Source organism: Pipistrellus hanaki, assembly GCF_964339955.1.
Source record: "Pipistrellus hanaki genome assembly, chromosome: 16".
Taxonomy (NCBI): domain Eukaryota; kingdom Metazoa; phylum Chordata; class Mammalia; order Chiroptera; family Vespertilionidae; genus Pipistrellus; species Pipistrellus hanaki.
Genome location: NC_140518.1, coordinates 19242480 through 19268255, shown reverse-complemented (window position 1 = coordinate 19268255; position 25776 = coordinate 19242480). Strand labels below are relative to the sequence as shown.

Genomic DNA, 25776 nt, shown 5'->3' with positions numbered 1-25776 from the left:
ATTAATTTTTATTTTACAATTTTTTTACATTTTTTATTAAATTATTATCTGTGTACATATTTTAACATTGCCCTCCCCCTCCCATACATACCCTCCCTCCCCAGAGTTTTGTGTCCATTGGTTGTACTTATATGCATGTGTACAAGTCCTTCGGTTGATCTATTATCTCCCCCAGATTGCCCTACCCTCCCTGCTGTAATTTGACAGTCTGCTTGTTGCTTTACGGTCTATTTTACAATTTGCTTCACATAATTGATTATATAATTTCTATATAATATACTAGCCTTGTAGAAGAATTAGTAATTCACTCATCACAACATCTATTGAGCATACGCTATATGCCAGGCTCTGAAGACACACGGATGAGTGTGTCTATTTCTTTCTGTCCTTGGGGAACTGATACTCTTCGGAAAGATAAACAGATGACCTAAATAATTTAAAGCAGGGCAATAAAACGCCACAAGGAAGGTCAATAAGGCTGCACCAAGGAGATAATATTAATCAGTGACAAGGGTGCTGCATGGAAAGAGAGGAAAAGGTGCATTCCATGGAGCAGAGACACCTCATGTTCAGGGATAGGAAACTGGACGTTTCTGTGTGAAGGGCTGAAGCAAGGCAAACGGGAATTGCTAGGGAGGCACTGAATAGTATGTTCTGCACAGAGAACAGGCATTTATCTGGTGTAGCTGACGTTTTGGGCATTTGGAATGGGGGTGGCTTCTGGAAAGATGAATGGAGGTGTCTAGCATGCAAAAGGTTTGAACTTTATCATAAAAGTAACAGGGTCAGCAAAGGTTTTAAAGCAGGAGTTTTTATCAGAATTGGTTTTTGACAGAATCATTCTGGCACCAGGGAGGGCTTGGGATGGGGAGAGAGAAGGCTGGAAAGATGGCAGCCAGACTGTGAAGAGCACTGAGCGCCGTAGCCACGCCTGCCACTGGACCTTAACCCACAGGCAGCAGAGTGATAAGATCAAATAAGTAATAAAACGGTAAAATGTGCTGTGATAAATGGCACAGATAATAACAGTAGGCGTTCAGGGGAGGGAGTTATCACCACATAGAGAGAGAACCTTGGCCTTAAAATCAGATGTAGGCAGGAATCCCAGGTCTTTCATCATCTGTGAACAAGGTTTGTAGCCTTAAAAAAAAAAAATAATAAAAATAAATAAATAAATAATATATATAATTGATTTTAGAAAGGAAAAGGGAAAAACATCTGGTCAGCTGCCTCCTGCACGCCCCCCTAATGGAGACTGAGTTTGCAACCTGGGCATGTGCCCCAACCTGGAATGTGACAGTCAACCAACTGAGCCACACTGGCTGGGGCTGTAGCTTTTTTCAAAAAAATATATTTTATTGATTTTTTTACAGAGAGGAAAGGAGAGGGATAGAGAGTTAGAAACATAGATCAGCTGCCTCCTGCATGCCCCCCACTGGGGATGTGACCCCAACCAAGGTACATGCCCTCGATCAGAATCGAACCTGGGACCCCTCAGTCTGCAGGCCGACGCTCTATCCACTGAGCCAAACCAGTCAGGGCATTGACTGTAGCCTTTTGAGCTTCCATTTCCTGACCTCTAATAAAATAAGGAGGCCAATAATACTTACCTAAGTAGCTGCAGTGAGGACTAAATGAGAAGAACTATTTTAATGCCGGCAATACAGTAGTCACTCAGTAAGCCTTATTTCCAACCACGCCACTCCTGCCTTGAGTTCACAGTTGAACATTTGCATTTTTTACTCATCACTGTTTTCATGCTCCGGTACTTCTCAGAATCTACTGCCCATTTTCTTTTTCACGTCTATATTCTTGCACTTAAATTCTACCTTAAGACAATTTTGTTGTTGTTGTATATTCTTTATCCTGCCAAGAGCATTTTATTATTTATTTATTTATTTATTTATTTATTTATTTTAAATATATTTTATTGATTTTTTACAGAGAGTAGGAGAGAGTGATAGAGAGCTAGAAACGTCAATGAGAGAGAAACATCGACCAGCTGCCTCTTGCACACCCCCTACCGGGGATGTGCCCACAACCAAGGTACATGCCCTTGACCAGAATCGAATCTGGGACCTTTCAGTCCACAGACCGACGCTCTACCACTGAGCCAAACCGGTTTCGGCGCCAAGAGCATTTTAGATCTGGAGAGACTAGCTCCTCCGCCCAGTCCATTTCACTGTATCACATGTCCTTAGATTTTCTTCTTTCTACCTGATTCCAGGGTCAAAGATCTTGATGATAGCACAAACATTTAGCTCAGAGAGATAATGGCTTATTCAGTTTCCTCCTCTAGCTCCTGAGAAAATAAAACTAAACAACTCAAAAACCTTGGGAGAGTAAGAAATATGAACCAACACCACCCCCAACACTTCTACCTTCTTAGGTTTGGGCCCAGAAGTCAACCAAATAATGTCTTTGTCAGTAAAATCTCAGTGCTTGCACCTCACCCCAAAGACTGACATTGTCCCCAGACCCATCTTGCAGTCTGTCATTAGTAAAACACTGCACCATGTAAATTCACCACAGTGCTGATTATCAGGAAAGAGGAGTAGCTCATATTCCGGACAAAAATTGATTTGTAGGTATATCCAGAGCTGAAGGCTGCAATATAGTAATTCATTTATCGAATAAATCTTTATTGAAACCTTCTCTTTGCCAGGCATTGTTCTAAGCTCTGAGACACAGTGGTAAACAAAACAAGATCCTTACTCTTATGGAGCTCACAGTCTAGTGAGAGAGACAGATAATGGATAAGCAAATGCATAAGTATATACAAAATATGCCAGCTGGTCACATGGGCTATGGACAAAAATAAAACAAAAAGGGGGAGAAGTGACGAGAAGGTAGAAAGGGCTATTTTAGGTAAGTGAATTTGTTTTATTTTTCTTAATTATCAAGCTGCCAGAGGCCTGGTGCATGACATTCGTGCACTGGGGGATTGAGGGTGTTCCCTCAGCTCAGCCTGCACTCTCTTGCAGTCTGGGACCCCTCAGGGGATGTCCACTGACAGGTCCTTAGCACTGCCACGGAGGTGTTAAGAAAAGCCTGGCTCGGCCAGCATGGCTTAGTGGTTGAGCCATCAACATATGAACCTGGAGGTCACGGTTTGATTCCTGGTCAGGGCATGTGTCCGGGTTGCGTGCTCAATCCCCAGTAGAGGGAATGTAGGAGGCAGCTGATCGATGATTCTCTCATCATTGGTGTTTCTCTCTCTCCCGCTCCTTTCCTCCTAAAATCAATAAAATAATAATAATAATAATAAGCCTAAAGAGCCAGGGGAAGGAGCAGAGCAGGGAAGAGGCAGAGGGAGTGACCCAGGAGAGACATGGTGTGGGCCTGGGTCAGGATTACAGACTGAGGAAGAGATATGGTCCTGGAGTCACTGTGGAGGAGGCATGACGGGTTCTTAGATGGGACCGGGGTATACGAAAAGGAGATCATCAAGCACGAGAGCGGGTTTTCAGGGTGGAATCGAACCCAGTCTTCTGTACAAACTTTTTGGTATAACTGACCACACAGAGGATCCGCCAGGAGTTTACTCCTTCAAACCGCATTACAGAAACATCAGATTTAGGAAACAGTCCAGGTGACAGAGCTTTGCTGGAACAGCTTTGCACCTACTGATACCTATAATAAAAAATAACTCCTTGTGGAGGGATGTAAGCCAGTTTACAGTGATAGCAGCCAGAGACTGGCTTTGTTTACAAATCTCCTCCAAGGGCTCCATACACTTTACAAATCCCACACTAGCCAGTTGTTCACCTCAAAACAAAGGCATTTCAAAAGCAGAGAGTTAAGAGGTGTGAAAGAGGCAGGGGAATCTAGGCTGGAAAACAAATGCCTTCACATCAGAGCTCACCTCAAAGCTATCTGTAAAGCTCAGTGAAGGTGAACAGAGTGCTCAGGAAGGACCTCAACAGGAAGCAAAAGTGCAACTCGGATTTCACAGCACAAAGTCCCCCTGAGGGGACTGAACGAAATGATCCTGGTCAATAAAAAGTTCAAGGTCGACATTAAATATGCACAGCACACTGTTATGCTCACTCAGAGAATTTTCCGAAAATGCTTATGAGTCGCTTTTCCTACATAACAGCAATAAAACCCCATAGATTTCTGGCCTTACTGCCTTACTGAGGGGGTGAGGAGAGCACACTGCGATTTGCGCCGCCCTCCTCTGAAAAAATGGAATTAAAGAACTTCCAAGTTGAGGGGGCGGGGGGCGGGGGGGAGGCTGGGAGCGGGCTGGAAGAGGTTAATGGGGGAAAAAGGAGGACCTATGTAAATAAAGATGAAAAAAAAAAAAACTCCAACAACTTTCAAGGGACAGAAAAAGAGGGACCAATCATCAGAAAGCATGAGAAGTGGCATCTTTCAATGGCGTCTGGTGACATATCCAAGTCACTGGCAAGAACCAGGGGTGGAACTGGAGATTGCAACAGGCTCACCAGAGCCGAGCTGACGTGACCGCTCACAGGGGAATGACAGCCACAGCAATGGCAAATCATGACTCATGGCCCACAAGCTAAGAATGGTTTTCACATTTCTGGGTGGTTGGGGGGAATAATCAAAAGAAGAGTACTTGTTATATGTGAAAATTACATAGAATGAAAATTTTGGCATCTATAAATCATGTGTTATTGGCACATAGCCCCACTTGTCCACTTAGGGAGGAGTAGTTGTGACAGGAGCCCTTGCAGCCTGTAAAGCCTGAAATAGTGTCTATCCAGTCCTTTCAGAAAAAGCTTGCCAACTCCCTGCTCCATATCACACCGATGTACAAAGGTAGAAATAAAAAGTGAAGAAACTTATTTCTAAAATGCAATTGAGCCGAAACCGGTTTGGCTCGGTGGATAGAGCGTCAGCCTGTGGACTGAAAGGTCCCAGGTTCGATTCCGGTCAAGGGCATGTACCTTGGTTGCGGACACATCTCCAATGGGGGTGTGCAGGAGGCAGCTGGTCGATGATTCTCTCTCATCGATGTTTCTGATTCTCCCCCCCTTCTGTAAAAAATCAATAAAATATATTAAAAAAATAAAATGCAATTGAGTGCACATCCCAGAAATAGAAAAGCACAGAGTATATACAGCTTTTAAAATTTTTTTTAAATGCATATATTGACTTCAGAGAGGAAGGGAGAGGGAGAAATACAAACATCAATGATGAAAGAGAATCACTGATTGGCTGCTGCTTCTCGCACACCCCATGCTTCGCTCAGCCATGCCAGCGGGCAAGTGTACACAGCTTTTACCTGCAGCACTTGGCTCTCATTCTTTTCAGGCAATACAAAGGAGAAAGATCACTTTTCCAAGAAAGGAAAGGGATACAAACCCATTTAATCAGCTAGAATCAGATACTGTTCAGGTTTTCTGCTCTTAGACTGGCCTTTTCCATGGGGAGTTAATATAAAAGAGCCAGAGGAGACGCAATGGTGCGTCAGCCAGCCCACAAACAACGGCATCAGAACTTTCAGAATGGAGAGCTTGCCTGCCTTGTCCGCTACTGGAGCCCCAGAACCTCCACATGGTGAGCCTTCGATCTTTGCTGAGTGAATATCTGAGCATACACGCTCTGCACACACTGATGAAGGAAGCTGGCCACTCTGCCTCGTGCTTTCTCCGAGCTGCAGCATTGAACAAAAAGAAGCCTTTTGTTCTTGGCCTCGGAGAGCTCTGGGGAAACGGCAGCAGCGACACTGGAGACCTCTCTGCTCCACCTCAGGATCAGAGCACTCCAGAACGCCGTGGCCCCTCACCCCCCCCTGTGCTTATGTCACCGGGCAAGTATGGCTACTATGTAGTGAAGGCTCCACAGGAAGGTTTGTTTGTTTCTGATTCCAGCTTACTGAGTTGCCCAACATCAGCCAGTAGGAGCAGACCCATGTTTATAGCCTAGCTCAGCCTCCTTATCTCCTCTTCCTCAGGCAAAGCTCTTTTGTCCTTGAAGTGTTTTTTCAAAGACGCTGGTTATACCTATAGAAAATACCAACCCAAACAACACAAAATCCAAATGCTCTTATTTACACAAGGATGCTCTTTTATCTTCAGTCACTGAATACTGAAAGAAGTTCATAGCTCCCTTTGCTTTTTTTTCTACTTGCGAATACTAGACGAACTAACTTACCTGAAATGTTAACCCTGAAGAATGTTGTCTAAAAAAACAAAGAGGCCGAAACCGGTTTGGCTCAGTGGAAGAGCGTCGGTCTGGAGACTAAGAAGTCCCGGGTTCGATTCCGGTCAAGGGCATGTACCTTGGTTGCGGGCACATCCCCGGTAAAGGGTGTGCAAGAGGCAGCTGATCGATGACTCTCTCTCATTGATGTTTCTAGCTTTCTATCTCTCTCCCTTCCTCTCTGTAAAAAATCAATAAAATATATTTAAAAAATAAATAAATAAAAATTAAAAAAAAACCAAAGATGCCAAACTCAGTTTGGCTCAATGGATAGAGCACCAGCCTGTGGACTGAAAAGTCACAGGTTTGATTCTGGTCAAGGGCATGTACCTTGATTGTGGGCACATCCCCAGTAGGGGGTGTGCAGGAGGCAGCTGACTGATGTTTCTAACTCTCTATCCCTCTCTCTCCTTTCCTCTCTGTAAAAAAATCAATAAAATATATTTTTAAAAAAAGAAAAAAAAGAAAAAAAAGAAAAAAAAGAAAAAGAGGTTCCATACTCGGTTTCTCTTTTTCTGCTCTTTTCAACTTGAAGTTGTTTCTAATATCTTTTCAACTTAAATTTTTTTTGTGTTGTTTTTTTTTTCTAATTAGAAGTAAATGGTAGAAGAAATGGGCTCAGGAAACAAGGGTCCTTGGAGCTTAGGGAAGAGAAAGGTAAAGATAATGCCCTGGGGGTGTGGTGGGTGGGAGGGAGAAGAGGGAGAGAGTAGGGGAAAGGCCAGCTCATGCTCCCTAGAGGGAGAGTGGCCTCAACTTGAAGTTTTGTGGGGTTTTTTTTTTTTTTTTTTAATGTATTTTTATTGATTTCAGAGAGGAAGGAAGAGGGAAAGATGGAAACATCAATTATGTGAGAAACTAATTAATTGGCAGCCTCCTGCATGCCCCACACTGGGGATTGAGCCCGAAACCCAGGCATGTGCCTTTGACTAGAATCAAACTCTATCCACTAAGCCAAATCAGCTAGGGCTCAACTTGAAGTTTTAACGAGGATCTTCCATGTACCTTACATGCATTTCTCAAAGTTGGGGAAAAGGTAAGTAGCAGAGGTGAAGACAAGCTTCTCACATTCCAGAAGCTCCGTGTAACAGTCATTTTTTGTTTGTGACTGAATTACCCCAAGAGGAAGTGCAATTTATATACCTACATTATGCATTGCAGAGAAAATAAATATGTAAGGGATCTCTGTTTTCCTGGATAGTATTTATTTTTATGACAACAACAAGAATTCCAACAAGAGCACTTAAGAGTTTTCATGCTATTATTTAAAATCTCTTAAAGGTTGTTGCTTAAGTAGTCTCAAGAAATAAATAGCCAGCCAAAACCGGTTTGGCTCAGTGGATAGAGTGTCGACCTGCGGACTGAAAGGTCCCAGGTTCGATCCAGTCAAGGGCATGTACCTTGGTTGCGGGCACATCCTCAGTGGGGGGTGTCAGGAGGCAGCTGATCGATGTTCCTCTCTCATCATCGATGTTTCTAACTTTCTATTCCTCTCCCTTCCTCTCTGTAAAAAAAAAAAAAAAAAAAAAAAAAATCAATAAAATATATTAAAAAAAAAAAAAAAAATAGCCAGAACACTACTGATTCTTCATAATGTTAAGTACAAATGCACTACCAGCCAAAAATGAAAATTTCCCTTTGCCTTCCATAAGAAAGGAAGGGGTACAGAGAAATAAGTCAGATCTCCACGTTCTCTCTAAGACAGCTCTCATTGTCTATATCGTGAACTTTGCCATCAGAAAACCTCAGTTTAGATACTTTGTGATTTACTTGATCATAGACCCTGGGCAATTCTTGGACCTCTCTGAGCCTCTGTCTCTTCATGACTGCCTCAGGAGACTTCTGTAAGAATCAAGGAAGGTAATATATATACACTGAGGCCTGGTGCACGAAGATTCATGCAATAGGCCTTCCTTCCCCTGGCTGCCAGCACCGGTTTTCCCCCAGCAACCAGGACCCAGGCTGCAGTGGAGCCAAGCCTTCCATCTTCAGGCTTGGCTATGGCCACAGCAGAGCCTTCAGTCTTTGCTCTGTATCAGCATATGCAAATTAACCCAGCTTTGTTGGGTTAATTTGCATACTCACTCCTGGTTGGTGTCACGGAGGTAGTCAATTTGCATATTTCTCTGTGTGTGTGTGTGTGTGTATATATATATATATATATATATATATATATATGTATATATATAAATGCCTGCCCTGCCCAGCTGGTATGGCTCAGTGGTTGAGCATCAGCCCACCAACCAGGTTACCAGCTCAATTCCTGGTCAAGGCTCACACCCAGGTAGTGGGCTCAATTCCCAGTAGGAGGCCTACAGGAGGCAACCAATCAATAATTCTCTTTCATCATTGATGTTTCTATCTTTTTCATCCTCTCCCTCTCTGAAATCAATATATATTTGTATATACATAAAATGGTGTGTGCTTTTTTTTAAGAAAAAAAAATTTCTTCTTTTTAAAAAAACATATTTTATTGATTTTTTACAGAGAGGGAATGGGATAGTTAGAAACATTGATAAGAGAGAAACATCGATCAGCTGCCTCCCACCCCCCCAACCCCCACTGGGAATGTGCCTGCAAACAAGGTACATGCCCCCGATTGGAATCAACCTGAGACCCTTCAGACTGCTGACTGACACTCTATCCACTGAGCCAAACCTGTCAGGGCAGTTTCTTCTTCTTCTTTTTTAATGTATTTATTTCAGAGAGAGGAAGAGAGAAATAGAAACATCAATGATGAGAGAGAATCATAGATCTGCCCACGCTACACTGGGGATTGAGCCTACAACCTGGGCATATGCCCCAGCTGGAAATCAAACCGTGACCTCCCAGTTCATAGGCCATTAGTCAAACACTGAGCCATGCTGGGTGGCGAGGGGGGCGGGGAGGGAAGAGAAACATACTTAAGAAAAAATCTTTTAGCTCTGGCCAGTGTGGCTCAGTTGGTTGAGCATGTCCTGTGTACTAAAAGATTGCTGGTTCAATTCCTAGTCAGGGCATGTACCCAGGTTTTGGGTTTGGTTCCCCAGTCGGGGTGCATATGAAGGTAACTAATTGATGTTTCTCTCTCACATCAATGTTTCTCTCTCCTTCTAAAATCAATAATACACACACACACACACACACACACACATTAAAGCCTTCTAAATAAGAATGCCCCACCAATCCCTTAAAAGTAGGAACTACATCTTAATTCTTATTAAATACCCAACATCTGGAATAATGCCTGGTACATAGAAGATACCTAATTATTTCATTTTGAATGAAGGTTTACTATATAATATATGTCCTCATGAGGCAACTTTTACTATAATTTTTTAGATTAATAATAGGGTAAAATGAGGAACCTTTGTAATAATATGAACAATAAAGATTGATTTAAAAAAAAAATAAAAAATAAAAAATAATAGGGTAGTAACTGAACATAAGATGCCAAGTTAGAAGTTGTCCTTGGACTACTAAACTCTTATTCTTTCTCTCTAAAATATGATATTCCTGATGGTAGGGCCCACCAACAGCTTTATGCACTCCCCATGTATAAGAATAATATTCCATTACATACATACCACATTTTGTTTGTCCATTCATCTGTCAATGCACACTTAGATTGGTTACATCGTTCTCTGACTACTGTGAATAAAGCTATGGACCTGGTGTACTGGAAAAGTCCCTGCTTTCAATTCTTCTGTGTATGTACCCAATTACTGATCATATGGTAATTCTATTTTAAATTATTTGAGAAATCACCCTATCTTTTTTCTTAGAAGTCCTATTATTTTACATTCCCACCAGCAGTGCACAAGAGTTTTAATTTCTTTACAACCTTGTCAACATCTGTAATTTTTCTGGATTTTTCTCATAGTAGTCATTCTAATGAGTGTGAAGTAATTCGGGTAATTTTCTTTTTTTTTTTAAATTCGGGTAATTTTCAAAAAATAAGTTATTTGGGAGAAGTTATTCCCAGAACTGATTAGTTTAGAAAAAAGACATTTTCCTGAGAAAAAATGTTGCCATAGCTGTCCTCAGCATTTCGTATCTGGTATTTCCCAAGAGGTATTTTTCTTCTAAGATGATGTCATCCATCTAACTTTTGATAGGTCAGTGATTGCTGTGAGTGATTAACAGGACCAGGTGTATCCTGTTACATTTTGCAAAGTCACCCAAATGTTTTTCTTTGGAATCGGACCTAAACATGATGACTAAAGGGATATAACCAAGAAAAAGGGAAGTGAGTCAACCCTGAAGGAGATGGGGTTGGGAAAGAGCCTGTAAAAAGTTAATAGTTCATCTGAACTTTTACTTAAATATACAGAAGTATAGTTTCATCGTTGGTAAACTTTAATATTTGATTTCAGAGATCACAGAAGACAGAAAGGTGAGATTTTTGGAGTGTTTTAAACTCAAATTTCTTTTCCCCCCCCATAAAATGTTTAAAATAAGAAAGTGAACAAAACAACACACCGACCCTTTGTGTAATGCCATACAATAGTTGGGAGAGGCTAGCACTTTTGTACATTAAATATTAATTTGTTTAATCAAAAGCTTTACTTGGAAGGAAAAAGGAAAACAATGACATGAGAGAAATAATTGGATTTCTTTTAACACACTTTTCCTATGATCGTATTTAAGAAGTTCAGTGACAAAGAACATGGAGAAAGAACAAGCCTGGGGGCAGCAGTGTTGTTTGGTGAAAACAGCTTTGAACTTTGTCTTCGAAGACAAGTTTAAAGGTTTTGCATAGTAAGTTTGTCACCTTACTAGCTGGGCAATCTGTGTGAGTCACCCAATCCATCTAAGCTTCCATTTCCTAATCTGTAAATCAGAGATAATATCACTTATTTCACAAGACTGTGTGGTAAATATTAAATAATAGGTGTAATAATACCTGGCATACAAAAGATACTGGAAACATGTTAACTTTATTCCTTTTTCTAAAGTAGGGTTAGAGTTGTCTAGTTATTTGGTAGAGCTTAAAGCATGCATACTTGGGCTCTGGATATTGCTTTTCAAAGAGTGACTTGAATTGAAATTTTTCATACTCCCTCCAGAAACTCATTTCTTTCTCATCTCAGTAACTGGCTCCACCATCCAACTATTCAGTTGTAAAAGCCAAACCTACCAATTAACTTAAGAGTTTTCCCTCTTCCTTTACCCACCAAATCCATTGGTTCTACCTCTAAAATAAATCTCAAATCCAGTCACTCCAACTCCACTCCCACTGCCCTAGCTTTATTTCCATCCTGTCCCCTTCCAATCTATTTTTTCTTAGCAGCAAGAATATTTAAAAATGCACTACATAAAAAATACAGCATAGGGACTACAGATCCTCTATAATAAAACCCTAGTATTCAAATCAACCAAATGGTAGAAAGACGGGTAGAATGACCCGGTAGCTGTGCTACCACCAGGGGACAGGTCCTGCATTGAGCGTCTGCCCCCTGGTGATCAGTGTGCTCCCACAGGGGAGCACCGCTCAGCCAGAAGCTGGGCTCATGGATGGCAAGTGCAGTGGTGGTGGCGGCAGGTTTGGGCGGTAAGGAGCGAGGGATCCCTGACTGCAAGAGGGTGCAGGCCAGGCTGAGGGATCTCACCGGTGCACGATCGGTGCCTTGGAGGGACTGTGGGAGGACTCCAGGGATGTTCGGCCAGTCTCATCCAGTCCTGATCAGCCAGACCCCAGCAGCAAGCTAACCTACTGGTCAGAGCATCTGTCCCCTGGTAGTCAGTGCAACTGGTTAAACGGTTGTACAAATGGTCTGACACTTGGCATATTAGGCTTTTATTATATAGGATGTTACCCTAGAGTACATGTGTCAAACACAAGGCCCGCGGGCCAAATCCAGCCCGCCAGGCCTTGCAATGTGGCCCGCACCACGCTGTCATCACTGCACTCCGCTGTCAGTTTATGACATTGTCAGTTTATGACTGTTCAGTAAACCATTCGGCCCGCGATTTAGGCTGGATTTTAGATTTTGGCCCCTTCTCTGATTGAGTTCGACACCCCTACCCTAGAGTATAAGAAAAATATATATCCTGCTTCTTCCTTTTCTCTCAGCTCACTTACTTACTAACAAGACTAAATGCCCTAAGGAGGGCAGGGATTGTTCTGTATGGTTCACAGCTATAACCCAGGTGCCAGGCATGGCAGGCATTCATAAATATTTGTTGAATAAGTACAACCCATTCAGTCTTGATAGGGATCTTTTCTCACATGTCCCCTCTCTCTAATATCTCCAATCTCTCTCCACTAGCCCCTTCTCATTTTCATACATTTATAAGCCTCCCCATTTAAAACACAACTCACTTGATACTGCTGTCTTTTCAAATGTCCTGGTTCTCCAATTCCTTTGAATAAGTGGCTGACTTTTACTAGCCTCATTTAGTACCATTCAGTCCACTTCAGTCCTTTGCAATTTGGTATCAGTTCCATCAACTAGAGAGATAAGTGAACCACAGTTAAGGAGGCCTCCTTCTAAGCCAAATGCTATCATCCTCCCCAGACCCTGCCTTCTCAATGTCCTATTTTGGACAATGCTGATAACCACTTTCTCTCACTAAATAAAAGATGCCACTTCTGCTTTCAAGGGGCTGAAAATGCTGTGCGCCAATTCAAGGGATTGACTCTGTCACTCTTTTCTCCACGCTCATTTACTTTAAGAGTTCTTCTTTTTCTCTTAATATAAATTATCAACTCTTGTTGATGAGGCTAAATAAATCACAAGTGAGTTGATTTCATTTTAAATACAGAATCTCAAGCCTTGAATTAGCATTCCGAACAGTCCAGAGGCAGAAAAGCCTAACATCACTGGTGGCTTTATGAATTGTGTTTGTATGCTCTCAGCATTCTTTAAAACAATTAAAAAAATTTTTTTTCTTTAATAATTTTTTTCAATTACAGTTGATGTACAATCTAAGTTTTTTGTTTTTTTTTTCTAAGTTTTTTTTTTGTTTTTAAATATATTTTATTGATGTTTTACAGAGTGGAAGAGAGAGGGATAGAGAGTTAGAAACATCGATGAGAGAGAATTATCGATCAGCTGCCTCTTGCACACCCCCTACCGGGGATGTGCCCGCAACCAAGGTACATGCTCTTGACCAGAATCGAACCCAGGACCTTTCAGTCCGCAGGCCAATGCTCTATCCACTGAGCCAAAACTATTTCGACTAAACAAAACCCTAAGTTTTTTATTTTTCAATTACAGTTTACATTCAATATTGTTTTGTATTAGTTTTAGGTGTACAGTATAGTGGTCAGTCAATCATGTATAATACTTCACAAAGTGTTCCCTCTGATATTTCCAGTACTCATCTGGCACCATTGCTCTCTGCATTCTCATCTCTGACTTTTGAATCTGACTGTTTTAGCTCTGACCTTGTTTTGGTGCCTGGTCTCAGACTGCTATTTATATTTTCTTTTTGTTACTGAAATGATTATGTCATATTATTTATTGTCTAACAGTTTTAGTGCTTGTTTTTAATGTCTTAAGTTTAGACACCTACTAAAGTCCTAAGACTTTCAGTTCAGAACAAACTCTTCAACCTGGCACTCTTCCATTGGCACTCGTAAGTACTGCAGATTCTCTCTTGACCATTAAAATTTTTTTTTTTTTTTACTGATCTGATAGAGAGGGAGAGGAAGGGAGAGGAACATCAATTTGTTGTTTCACTTATTTATGCATTCATTGTTTGATCCTTGTATGTACCCTGACCAGGGATCAAACTCGCAACTTTGGTGAATTGGGATGACGCTCAACCAGCTGAACTACCCGGCTAGGGCCTTTTTTTTTTTCAATGTACCCCCCCAGGGCCACCATGTTGCACAACTCTAAGGAGAATCATCATTCACGTTGTACTCTGCTAATGGCTTCCCATACTGGAACATACTAAGATTTACTTTTACGTTCTTTCATCTCAATTCACTACTGCCATTCTTTCTCTACAGTTGTGATTTCTAAATGCCCACTGTTGTCAGAGTCCCACCCCAATTTTTAGAATCAGGCCTGGCCAGAAATTAGAGATGTAATAGCTCTAGGACTTAGTACCAATTTACTACTATAATTAGTCCAGTGTTATCGCTTTGTTCTTCTGTTCCATAAAATGAGCTTATTTCCAAGACCGGGGTGCTAGCTTTGGTTGGGACCTTGCTTACTGAAATGCCTGCCAAATGCCATGTACCTGGAATACTACTGACATGCTGGACTAGACCTACAGCTGGTTCTGTCAAATCTAGTGCCAGCTGCATCTCAACAGAAAGGTCTTCCCCACTTATGCTGTCCACCATGCTACCAATAGCTATATCAAAATGTGAGGATATTTAGCCTATTTTATTTATTTATAAAATATATTTTTATTGATTTTAGAGAGGAAGGGAGAGGGAGGGAGAGATAGAAACATCAATGATGAGAATCACTGATCAGATGCCTCCTGCACGACCCACTGGGGATAGAGCCCACAATCTGGGCATGTGCCTGATTGGGAATCAAACTGTGACCTCCTAGTTCATAGGCTGATACTAAACCAGAGCCAGGCTGGTTGGGCTATTTAGCCTATTTTAAAACATGATACCCCAATCAGAAAAGCAGTATATAAATGTTTTCTGATAGTGAGTATCAACTCTCTTGTTAAAGCTACTATACTTAATAAAAGTGATTTAGTCACCTTGACTATAAAATCATCAAATTTCTAAAACATGACTTTCTAAACATCTTTACCATACTGGGTACTTTATCTTCTATTGGTTGACACAAAATATATGCTGGCCCTACAATATGAACTGCTCTGAATCATAACAAAGCAAAATTTGGTAAAAAGAAATAACAAAAAGAATTATATCAAATATGATCCCTAGCAACTATAATAACAAATTATTGCGAAAGTGACTGATATAGTGGATTACCTGCCCAAGTTATTTGTTCACATGCCAAGAAGCAACTTCTTTACCATAAAAGTGTTTCCACATTTTCTTTACTCTAGACTAGAGAGAAATCTCAGGTGCGTTTACTCATCAATTCAACACCTCATCAAATTCTGCAAAAAGAAAAATCTACAAAGTATATGTGAATTTACAACTATAAAAACAAACAAACAATGAAGGACCCTTATTTTGTTCTTGGAAAACTTTATTTCGGTATGAACAAAAAAGGCAAATGTTACTTATATCATCCAGGGATAAGTGAGAGTCTGGCCATCCTTCTTAGCTGCAAACTGGCAGACTCTAAGTGAGAGATGTGATCTAGGTAAAAGACACTTATTAATCCAGATTACATTCAACTCCCAAAGAGATCACGAAAATTAGTCCATAAAATCAGAAACAGATTTACATGAGGTCACATCAGAAAAGCAGAGAAAGTGATGGCTAATGCCTTGGAAATTTTCATTTCCACATTAATACTCAGAATACATTCTAAGAGATCAGGAACAGGTAGTTTATACTACAAGTATTAACAAATGATATGCACTTTCATCAGTTTCATGTGATTAGGATTCAAGATGTTACTTAAAATCTAGATGTAAGCTCAAACACTTAGTCATTGCCCAAAATGGAAAATTTAAATTTCTTTACAGGAAACATAAAAATATGATTATTTGGATCTTGTCTTAATTTACAATTGATAAGTCTAGTTTTAATATTTACCCCTCCCCCCCTGCCAAAAGTAAAAGAACATGTTACACACCTGAAGAGGATTCCAAATACAATAGAATGTCCCCATTAACAATAGCAACTATGAAATCTAATTCAGTCTACAGATTTTATTTCTGATCAAATAATAAACTTCCAGTTAATTCTTTGAGTCTGCCTTCTGTTAACATGTACAATTTGTCAGGTAACCACATCAATGATTTCAAAGCTCTCCTTCCACTGCATTTCCTCCCACCAACTAAGATGTAGCTAGAAATAGTAAGACAACTCAAAATAGCTATAGTGGCCTTTAATAGTTTTGTTTTACTAATGAGCTGGCCTTATTCCAGTGAAATTATCAAATTATCCAATAGTCTTTTGATTTCAGAATTACTTATAACAATATAATCATATACAGAAATCTCAATCAATAATCTTTCTAAATAAACTATTTACAAATGCAAAATATGCAATATTGTTTAAAATAAATATACAATATAGAGTTTCTACATTCTCAGGCAGCTTAAAAATGAGGTAATAAAAACTTAACTGATTAAACCTTTTACCATTCTGAAAATGGCTTAGGAAAATGATAATGAAATTTTTTTCCCCTTAGGTCTTTTCATGGTTTCTTTGAATGCTTCTGAATACTTCCTTTTCTATGCTGAAAAACTGTGTAAAAAATTCTTAAGCTTTGTTGGATAATCTGTCATCACCCCAGTTGCTCCCAAATCAAAAGCTCTTTTGTATTCTTGTTCTTCATTTAATACCCAAATATACACCTGAAAATTAGAAGCATGAGAAGTATGAGAACAAATGTTAACATAGAAAATTATTTTAAAAAGAAAATTATTTTTATAATAGCATTTATCTGCAATTTTAAGAAATAACAGGACTCTTAGTTTAAAAAATTCCACTTTGCTCAATGCCCTGACCTACCCTCTGCCTTTAGCTACTCTTACCTCTACATAAGTGGACTTGTAGTTACTGAAATGCCAATGCTTTCTTGTTCACTGTAAGGCAGAACTTAAGATCTTCATATGTCAACCAGGCAAGCATCATCATCAGAGTTGGGACTAAATTAAGTCCGTTAAAAGTTCCTGCTACTTATACTTGTGTTAAACTGGTAAACTAGTCTTTTTCCAAAAATTCATCCTTCCAGAAACTTACCTGAATGCCTCGGGCAGTAAGGTGGTCAAACAAAGCTTTTCTCATTAATAAACTAGAAGAGAAAAGCAGAACAGATTTAGGTAATTCTTAGCCTTAGGAAGGACTAAAGTTAGTCCTTAGTTCTAATGTAGTCCTAATTTAGAGTTTTAAGCAATGGCCTCAAACAATAACCACTGCTATGGATACATTTATATCTTAACTGCTGGATCTCTTTTCACTGCTGGCTGGTGAACAACCAGAACCAATTTTCTACTCCTTGCTACCACTAGATCCTCAAGAGACCCATTCTTATTGGAGCAGCTCACTGGAGTCTGCATTCCTAAATTTGCAAGTTAAAATAAGATGGCAAACTTGGGTCAAGTTCTATAACATCGTAATTCATGTACAGAATGGATCAGTCTTTTGTGAGCTCTCTTAGAAATCTAATGTCCTTTAATTATACTATCTATATATAGGGGGAAAAAACCATTTTTTTAAAGTTCCAAATAACCAACTAAAAGTGAACTTTTAGAATACAAATCACTTGAGCAAGATGGGAACTATTGTACTAAAAGCTTTACATCTAATTTCTTTCTTTAAAAAAAAAATATCTTTATTGGTTTCAGAGAGGAAGGGAGAGGGGAAGAGAGATAGAAACATCAATGATGATTGACAATCATTGATTGGCTGCCTCCTGCATGTCCCCTACTGGGGATCAAACCCACAACCCAGGCATGTTTCCCTTGACCAGAATGGGATCCTTCAGTCTACAGGCTGATGCTCTATCCACTGAGCCAAACCAGCTAGGGATACATCTAATTTCTATTTCGTTTATGTTTATTAGAATGCTACTAACTAGCTAGGTAGCCTCAAGTAAATAATTTAACTTTGGGTGGGTTGTGTTCACGTTGAATGAGATTATCTCCCTAAATTCCTCCTAAGGCTTTCTGACTAATAATTAAACTAATTCTAAATGACTCATATACATTCATTTGTATAGTTGATACTCAACACATCCTTGTTACAAATTATATGTCGAAAGATCACACTAAGTTTGAGCACAGTATTTAATAGATATAGCTAAAACACTAACTTGAATATCAAGAAATGAAAATTCTTACATATCAGAAAGCCAGATGAGAAACTTCTGACTTTTGGACATTTTGTGTGGTTCTTTTAACCTGAGACAAAATAAAATTTGAATAAATTAGAAACACAGTGTGATAAAATAAAACAAGTTCAAAAACAGAAAGTGCCTTATACTTAGTATGTACTAAAAAAAAAAAAAAAAATTCCTAAAAAGACAAACATAAATTAAAATAAAGCCCATTTGGGCTCTCTATTTTCCACTGATTTCAGGCTTTTTGCAACGACTGAACGGTTTAAAAAAAGTTATCTTTCTAGAGACCCTGAGTGCCTAGGGCTCATGTCTCTTCTTATTTTGGTGAAGCCAACTTTCTCTTGCTGCATCTGCTATCATTTAGTATATAGTAGACTTAAAACACACAACCAAACTTAGTATGGATTAAAAGATATTTGGGGTAAAAATGAGACAAAAAAAAATCCATATAAAAGCATGTGTTTTTCTTTTTCTTTCCCTTTCAATATTTAAAGATGTAGGCCCTGTACTTTTTAATTATTTTTGCTATTGAAAGAGGACATGACTTTTAGACCTATGCTGTTCCTTCTTCAGTCTTACTGATGGCCAGAGCAGCACCACTACCTGTGCTATTAACTTTGGGTTGTGACCATAGGAAGTCTCAGTTAGCCTCTCTACTATGAAGATTTCTTAGTTTCTTTCTAAGTTTAACAGCACATAGTGATTCTTAATCTCCCCAGCTCTTAATTCCTTGTTTTCTTTCTAAAGCCACCTCTCTATACTCTTAGTATAATCTTGAGTCCCCACACTTAAATTCATTTTGCCCTTTCTCTTTGAATTCAGTTTTTATTTAGAAGCTCTCTAAATAAAATCCTCTTTTCCCTAACTCTAGCCAAGGTGGAAAGTCCTGGTTGCTATTTCAGGAATCTGAGGGATTTAATACCTCAAATACTAAATTACCTCACTAAATACAAATTATTATGTTGTCTTAGGAAGTTCCCATTGTCTCCCATAAAAGAACCCCAAAACATTAAAGCATACAACATGTTTTACCCATGTCTTAATTCATAATCACTCTTTAGAGAAAAGATTAATTCTATGAAAAAATTCTAATTTTTTCAGGTCTGTGTTTCAATAATATTAGCTTCTAAAAGGAACACATAGAGACAATCTAGAGAGCTCAAAAGTTCATCTCAGGTCAGAGAAACGCTAAGTACACTAGGAATAAATAGTTAGGAATCATTTTAATTTAGCAATGAAAATTATTTCTTAAAAAAAATTTATTTCTTTGTAAACAAGAAGAGATTTCTGTTGTTTTATATGAGAAATAGCCACAAAGACCGCTAATAAATATAACTAGGAATAGATAAAAATGCTCATCACTAAGTAACTCAAACTGGTATGAAATATAAATGCTGAATACAAGGGTACTGACCAAATTCCTTTTCTTACCAATATTCTCAAATAGTTAATGACTAATATTCAGCTTGTTGCTGTTTTTTAATAAATATTTCTTATTGATTTCAGGGAGGAAGGGAAAGGGAGAGAGAAAACATCAATGATGAGAGAGAATCATTGATTGGCTGCCTCCTGCATGGCCCACACTGGGGATCGAGTCCACAACTGGGCATGTACCCTGACTGGGAAACGAACCTCGACCTCCTGGTTCAGAGGCTGATGCTCAACCACTGAGCAATACCAGCCTGGCTTAGCTTGGTTTTTAAAAAAATTCTGTTTGGAGAATGAAAAAAGTTTTCATGCAGGTGAAATCACATTTAAATGATCTCCCAGGAACTCTGAATTCCTTTGTGATGATTTAGTTATTATTATAAATTTATAGCTAGAAATCACATTCTGAGGGTACAGGAGATGAAACTAGCTGTCTTTAATAATAAAGTTAAAGATAATTTAACAATAAAAGCTATCATTTATTGAGTGTTTATTATTTGTCAGGCACTAATAGTTTTGTTTTGTTTTTTCTTTTGTAGTAAGTTAGTGTGTGAAAGCAAGGCTTTGTATCCTGTAGAGAAGTTATGCATTCAGAGAAATATCTTATATAAATGAATTCTATCATTTTCTTTCTCCTATCTCCAGAAGTTTCTTTTGGGTTGTTGTGGGGTGGCTGTATTTCTTCTTAAATATATTAATACTAGTGGTGAATTTCAAGTTTAATGGGTTTTCTGCTTTGTATAGTAGTAGGAAGAAGGAAAGTTGGAGGGCAATTGTTACTACCCTGTTTCCCCGAAAATAAGACAGTGTCTTATATTAGTTTTTTCTCCCAAAGTTGCACTAGGTCTTATTTTCAGGTGTTGTCTTATCTTTCCATGCGCTATGGCTTATTTTCAGAGGATGTCTTATTTTCGGGGAAACACGGTAGATGTTAGAATAAGAGATTAAACTTCAATAATTAAGCTCAATTCTTTTTATCTGACTTCTGAATACATAGGCACAGAAAGTCATTGTTATATGAAATGGGCCCAGATTAAATACTTATAATCCTTTGCTAGTATTATTCGTTTTAGAGAATGGGCAAAAAGCACTGTTAATATAGGTCAGCTAATAAAACACGGACATAACTATAGCAGTCTATTCTTTATCATTAATATTGATATTAATGAGCTTTATCTTAGTCCTCCTGTAATTGATAATTGATGAAAACAGGTAACCACTTACTTCAATATGATAGAAGGCATTGGGATTTCAAAAAACTGTTCTCGAATTGGCACAAAGGGCAAGAGACCAGTGAAGAACAGGCCAAGAATGAGCAGAACACGTTGTACACTGAAGAGAATGGGAATATCTGAATTCTAAAAGACACAAACAATATTATGTTACTTTGCAACTGCTCAAAGAGAGGATTATTTCATAATACTAAAAATTTCCCAAGACTCTTATCTTTTTTTTTTTTTTTTTTTTTTTTGGTCAATCCTCACCAGAAGGTACTTTTTCCATTAATTTTGTAAGTTTTTAAGTTCTAAAATGACAGGAAACTAAAAACAAAACCAAGTACCTACCTATCTACCTAAATAAATAAAATGATAGAAAGCCAGAGGCTTCTAGAAAACAAATATGAATCAAAAGAAAAGTTCTGTGGTTCTGAGCCAAAAGTGGACTTTTTATTCTGAAATAATTATAGGTTCACAGGAGGTTGTAAAAACATAAGAGAGTCTTATATACCCTTAACTTAGTTGCCCCGAATGGTGACAATCCTATAAACCAGTCCAATTTTTTTGAACTTTAATTGCAAGGTCCATTACCTCTAAGAAATCCATTATCTCTATTATTAGCAAACTCTGGTTAGTTGCTTTCACCCAGTACCATTGGTCTTCATATTAAAAAATATCACTATAACCTACCATCTATACATAACAATAACAAAGGTCATTCTGTGTCATTTTTGAAAGAATTACCTCTTTGTAGCACTTTCCTACAATTTCATAATTGGCATTACCCCACACTGTTATGTGTTCTCGTCTGTACTGTTTCACCAACTCTGAAACCTGTAAGTGAAAATTCACATTTTTATAGATGTGCCTACTGGAAATCCACTTACATTATTTCATTTTAAAAAATGGGTTATAACTGACTATCTGCCAGTGAATAGTACAAAATCTTGGAAGAACCGATGTATAAATTAAGATTATTTTATAAAATATAAGAAATTAGTTACATTTTACCATCATATCATTTATCTAATAGAATACAACTACTTAATAATTTGACATGCACTAACTAAAAATGAAATAAGTGAAACTAGAAGTTAATCATACAAATGCCAGAACTATTAGCTCACAGGAGCTCACTTTTATCCACGACTGAGACATGACAACTCTGAAAACAGGCTTCCCGACAGTAAAGTGATCTCTTTTACCAGGGCATTATTTAAAACAACACAGAGCATCACATTTCCTTGCACATTATCAGTCTATGCAGCTATCTACTCTAGCCTTATTAGTTTGTGAAATTGGATGCATGCAACACATTCAGAGGAGGCAATGCCTGAAGTACCTTCTTAATCAGCACACTGTTGTTGACTTTGATATCGATGTTAATGGGAGTGTTAGGAAAGGCCTCAAAAACTTCCTTCAGTAACGGAATCCGGTTATCTTTTCCTTCACATTGGCATGCTGAGAAAGCAAGGTTTTTAAAAGATAACTTATTTTTTTGATGATTAGAAGAGATAAAGTAGTAGCCATAATAGGACATTTACAAAATGATGAAAAGCATAAAAAGAAAAATCATATAAATGCAACAATTTAGATATAACCATTGTGACCATTTGGTATACTTTCTCTATTCTTTTTCCCCTCTATGCATAATTTAATAGTTATAGTATACCTACATATTTAACCTGATCTTTTTATATAAGTAAAAAATAAGTATTGCATGTTATTACACCGTATTTATAATTGTTTAAAGTTTTTTTCATTAAACTTAAAAAAAATTTTTTAATCAATTTCAGAGAGGAAGGAGGAGAGAGAGAGAGAGAGAGAGAGAGAGAGAGAGAGAGAGAGAGAGAGAGAGAGGAACATCAATGATGAGAGAGAATCATTGATAGACTGCCTCCTGCACCGCCCCCCCTCTCCCCAACTGGGGATGGAACCTGCCACCTGAGCATGTGTCCTTGACCAGAATTGAATCCGGGACCTGTGTCTGTAGTGTCTGTAGGCTGACACTCTATCCACTGAGCCAAACCAGCTAGGGCTCATTAAACTTTTTGAGATTAACTGGATTTACATAAAATTGTAAGAGATAATAGATATCTGTGCACCCTTTACCAATGATAACCTTGTAAAACTGTAATACAGTATCATAACCATGATACTGACATTGATATAATCCACCGATCTAATTCTATAAATATTATTTTTGGTTAATCCTCACCTTAGGATATTTTTTCATTAATTTTTTTTTTAGAGAGTGGGGGGTGGGGGGGAGAAACATTGATGGAAGAGACACAGACACGCTGATGGGCTGCCTCCTACATGTGCCCACACTGGGACGGGGATGAAACCTGGAACCCAGGTAACATGCCCTTGACTGGGAATCGAACCCATGACCCTTCAGTGTGTGGGGCAATGCTCTAATCCCCGACTCACACCAGCCAGGACTACAATTATTATTTTAAAGTTTTAAAAATATTCCATATTCCATAGCCATATATCAATTTAATTACTTTCGTTTAACCATTTCCCTTGAAAGGTAGCAGTGTCTGCCACTCCAAAATATGCGGCTTTGGTATAAGGATTATTTTTAATTGAAGACAATGGAGAAGCAGATCCAAGAAAGGTTCTCTGCCCTTCCCCTTTTTGCTTTAAAACAACACTTATATTTGTACAAAAATTAATCACCCACAACCATAGACCCTTATCAGCACCAGAGGACTGTATATAACAAACTGACTAGCCTTTATCTTCCATTATTCTCCCACATCTGTGCATTCTTAAAATTTGCCACCCTAAAAATTCAAAGTCCTTTTCCTTTATCTTGTTACTTCTCTGAAAAAATATTATTGTTTTGTTAAAATGCTATATAAACCCAGGTTCTAACCATCTCTGAGTCTCTCTCATGAGACATACATATTAATAAACTTCTGCTTGTTTTTCTCATATTTCTCATATTAATCTCTCTTTTGTTACAGAGTCTCAGCTGAGAATATAGAAAGGTAGAAACTATAGCCTATCAGTGGTTACTGAAATTACTTCTAAAGTTTTGCTCTGTTATCATCATTGAATTTTTCAGATATTGAGAATATTATGTTCAGGCAAGAGTAATACACACTACTTCAGTAATGTGTTGAGTACAACTCAATTCAAAGAAAATTGAGTCATGAAAAAATTAAAAGAAGATTTCAACCATCCTTTATATTTCTTTGTATTTCCGGAGGTTTATTTTCTCCAGATGGAGAAGCAATATGGTGTAGCTAAATACTGGCCTGGTGAGGAGAAAACCTAGATGAAGTCCTAGCTTTGTCACTTACTGACTGTGTGACCTTAATTTACACCGTTAGGCCTCTTTCTTTATCTATAACAGGAAGAGACAGATAGTCTCAAAGGTCTCTTCACATCCAAAAGTTTTATGACTTTATGAGGGAGGAATAAAAACCAGAAAAAAATTAAAACTTTTTTTTCTCTCAAATGATCTTTTCATTTTTATGGGGCTTTGGTTCTGCTCTACACAAAGGGAAAAACTTCACTTCTGAAATTTTCTTTTACTTAAAAAATTATATTTTATTATCATTATTTTTAAAATCTTTATTGTTGAAAGTATTACATATGTCCCCTTTTGCACCAAATTGACCCCTTCTAGCCCGTCCCTACTCCCCACCCATGAAATTCTCTTAACTTTCCCAAGTTCACAATCGACACAACTATGAGAAAAGGTTGTTAAGTATAATCCTATTAATTACAAGAATGAGAAAGGTATTTTCTGAAACCAAGACAGCTTAATGATACTTACCTGGAAGGCAAAAAACAACAAACATCAGATCTAAGTATCACTCAGAGTTAGCTAATTTAAACGGTTTTCTAATTTTTATTTGCCTTTCTAAAATTTCCCACAGACAAGGACAGATCCTGAGCTGAGAACAGACTCACCCATGACAAGGTTTGGGGAGGTGGGAAGTAGAGTAGAAAAGGGATCGGTCAGAGGATTTTGTGAAGGATGTGGCGTTTAGGCTAAGCTTAGTAGGATAACAGAATTTCTTCAGACCAATGGAAGTGGATTCCAGGCTCAAGGAACAGCCAGCATGAGCTACTAAACTCAATTGTGAAAATACATAGTAAGCTTTACTCTCTCACAACGAGTGAACTGAATGTTGTATTAAAACATGTGGGGAAAATGCCGAAGCCGGTTTGGCTCAGTGGTAGAGCGTCGGTCTGCGGACTGAAAGGTCCCAGGTTCGATTCCGGTCAGGGGCATGTACCTTGGTTGCAGGCATATCCCCAGTGGGGGGTGTGCAAGAGGCAGCTGATTGATGACTCTCTCTCATCGATGTTTCTAACTCTCTATCTCTCTCTCTTTCTCTCTTCCTCTCTGTGAAAAATCAATAAAATATATTTTAAAAATCGCCGAGACCGGTTTGGCTCAATGGATAGAGCGTTGGCTTGGGGACTGAAGGGTCCCAGGTTCGATTCCGGTCAGGGGCATGTACCTTGGTTGCAGGCATATCCCCAGTGGGGGGTGTGCAAGAGGCAGCTGATTGATGACTCTCTCTCATCGATGTTTCTAACTCTCTATCTCTCTCCCTTCCTCTCTGTGAAAAATCAATAAAATATATTAAAAAAAAAAAACATGTGGGAAAAATGAAATAAAAATATTTCCAAAATAAATAAATAAGTACATAAATAAAATTTCCCAAAGAGAAATTTTACTGACCAATTTTAAATGTAGCTCACTGAGAAGTTAAGAGTACGTTTTGAAAATTATTATCAATAGATCCTTTGACCAAACTTTTAAGTATATCCAAGCCATACCATGGACGATAACCTATAGCAGGGGTCCTCAAACTTTTTAAAGTGGGGGCCAGATCACAGTCCCTCAGAGAGCTGGAGGGCCGGACTATATGAACTACTAATTCCTACTGTAACACCTCGGCTGCGCTCACTGCCCAAAAACCTGGCGGGCCGGATCAGACTCCTCTGCGGGCCGCATGTGGCCCGCGGGCCGTAGTTTGAAGACCCCTGACCTATAGCATCTCATAGTGTGACTGACTTACATTTGAATCATTCAAAGC

General features: G+C 38.6%; 1 protein-coding gene across 2 annotated transcripts in view; it reads right to left on the bottom strand.

The window, feature by feature from the left end:
• Positions 1-796: 796 nt before the first annotated feature.
• GDPD1 (glycerophosphodiester phosphodiesterase domain containing 1) overlaps positions 797-25776 on the bottom strand; it is a 44616-nt gene continuing 19636 nt past the window's right edge. Inside the window, exons 5-12 of one of the 2 annotated variants that reach the window (XM_084861750.1) lie at positions 22050-22168; positions 21452-21541; positions 20715-20848; positions 18064-18123; positions 16964-17015; positions 15071-16575; positions 12479-12607; positions 797-1140 (exon numbers count right to left, since the gene is read on the bottom strand). In XM_084861750.1, the coding sequence (XP_084717876.1) occupies positions 16453-16575; positions 16964-17015; positions 18064-18123; positions 20715-20848; positions 21452-21541; positions 22050-22168 (578 nt within the window). In that variant the 3' untranslated portion in view covers positions 797-1140; positions 12479-12607; positions 15071-16452. Of the gene's footprint in view, positions 1141-5897; positions 5976-12478; positions 12608-15070; positions 16576-16963; positions 17016-18063; positions 18124-20714; positions 20849-21451; positions 21542-22049; positions 22169-25776 lie in introns of those variants that run through there. The other variant, XM_084861751.1, reaches the window with a different exon arrangement.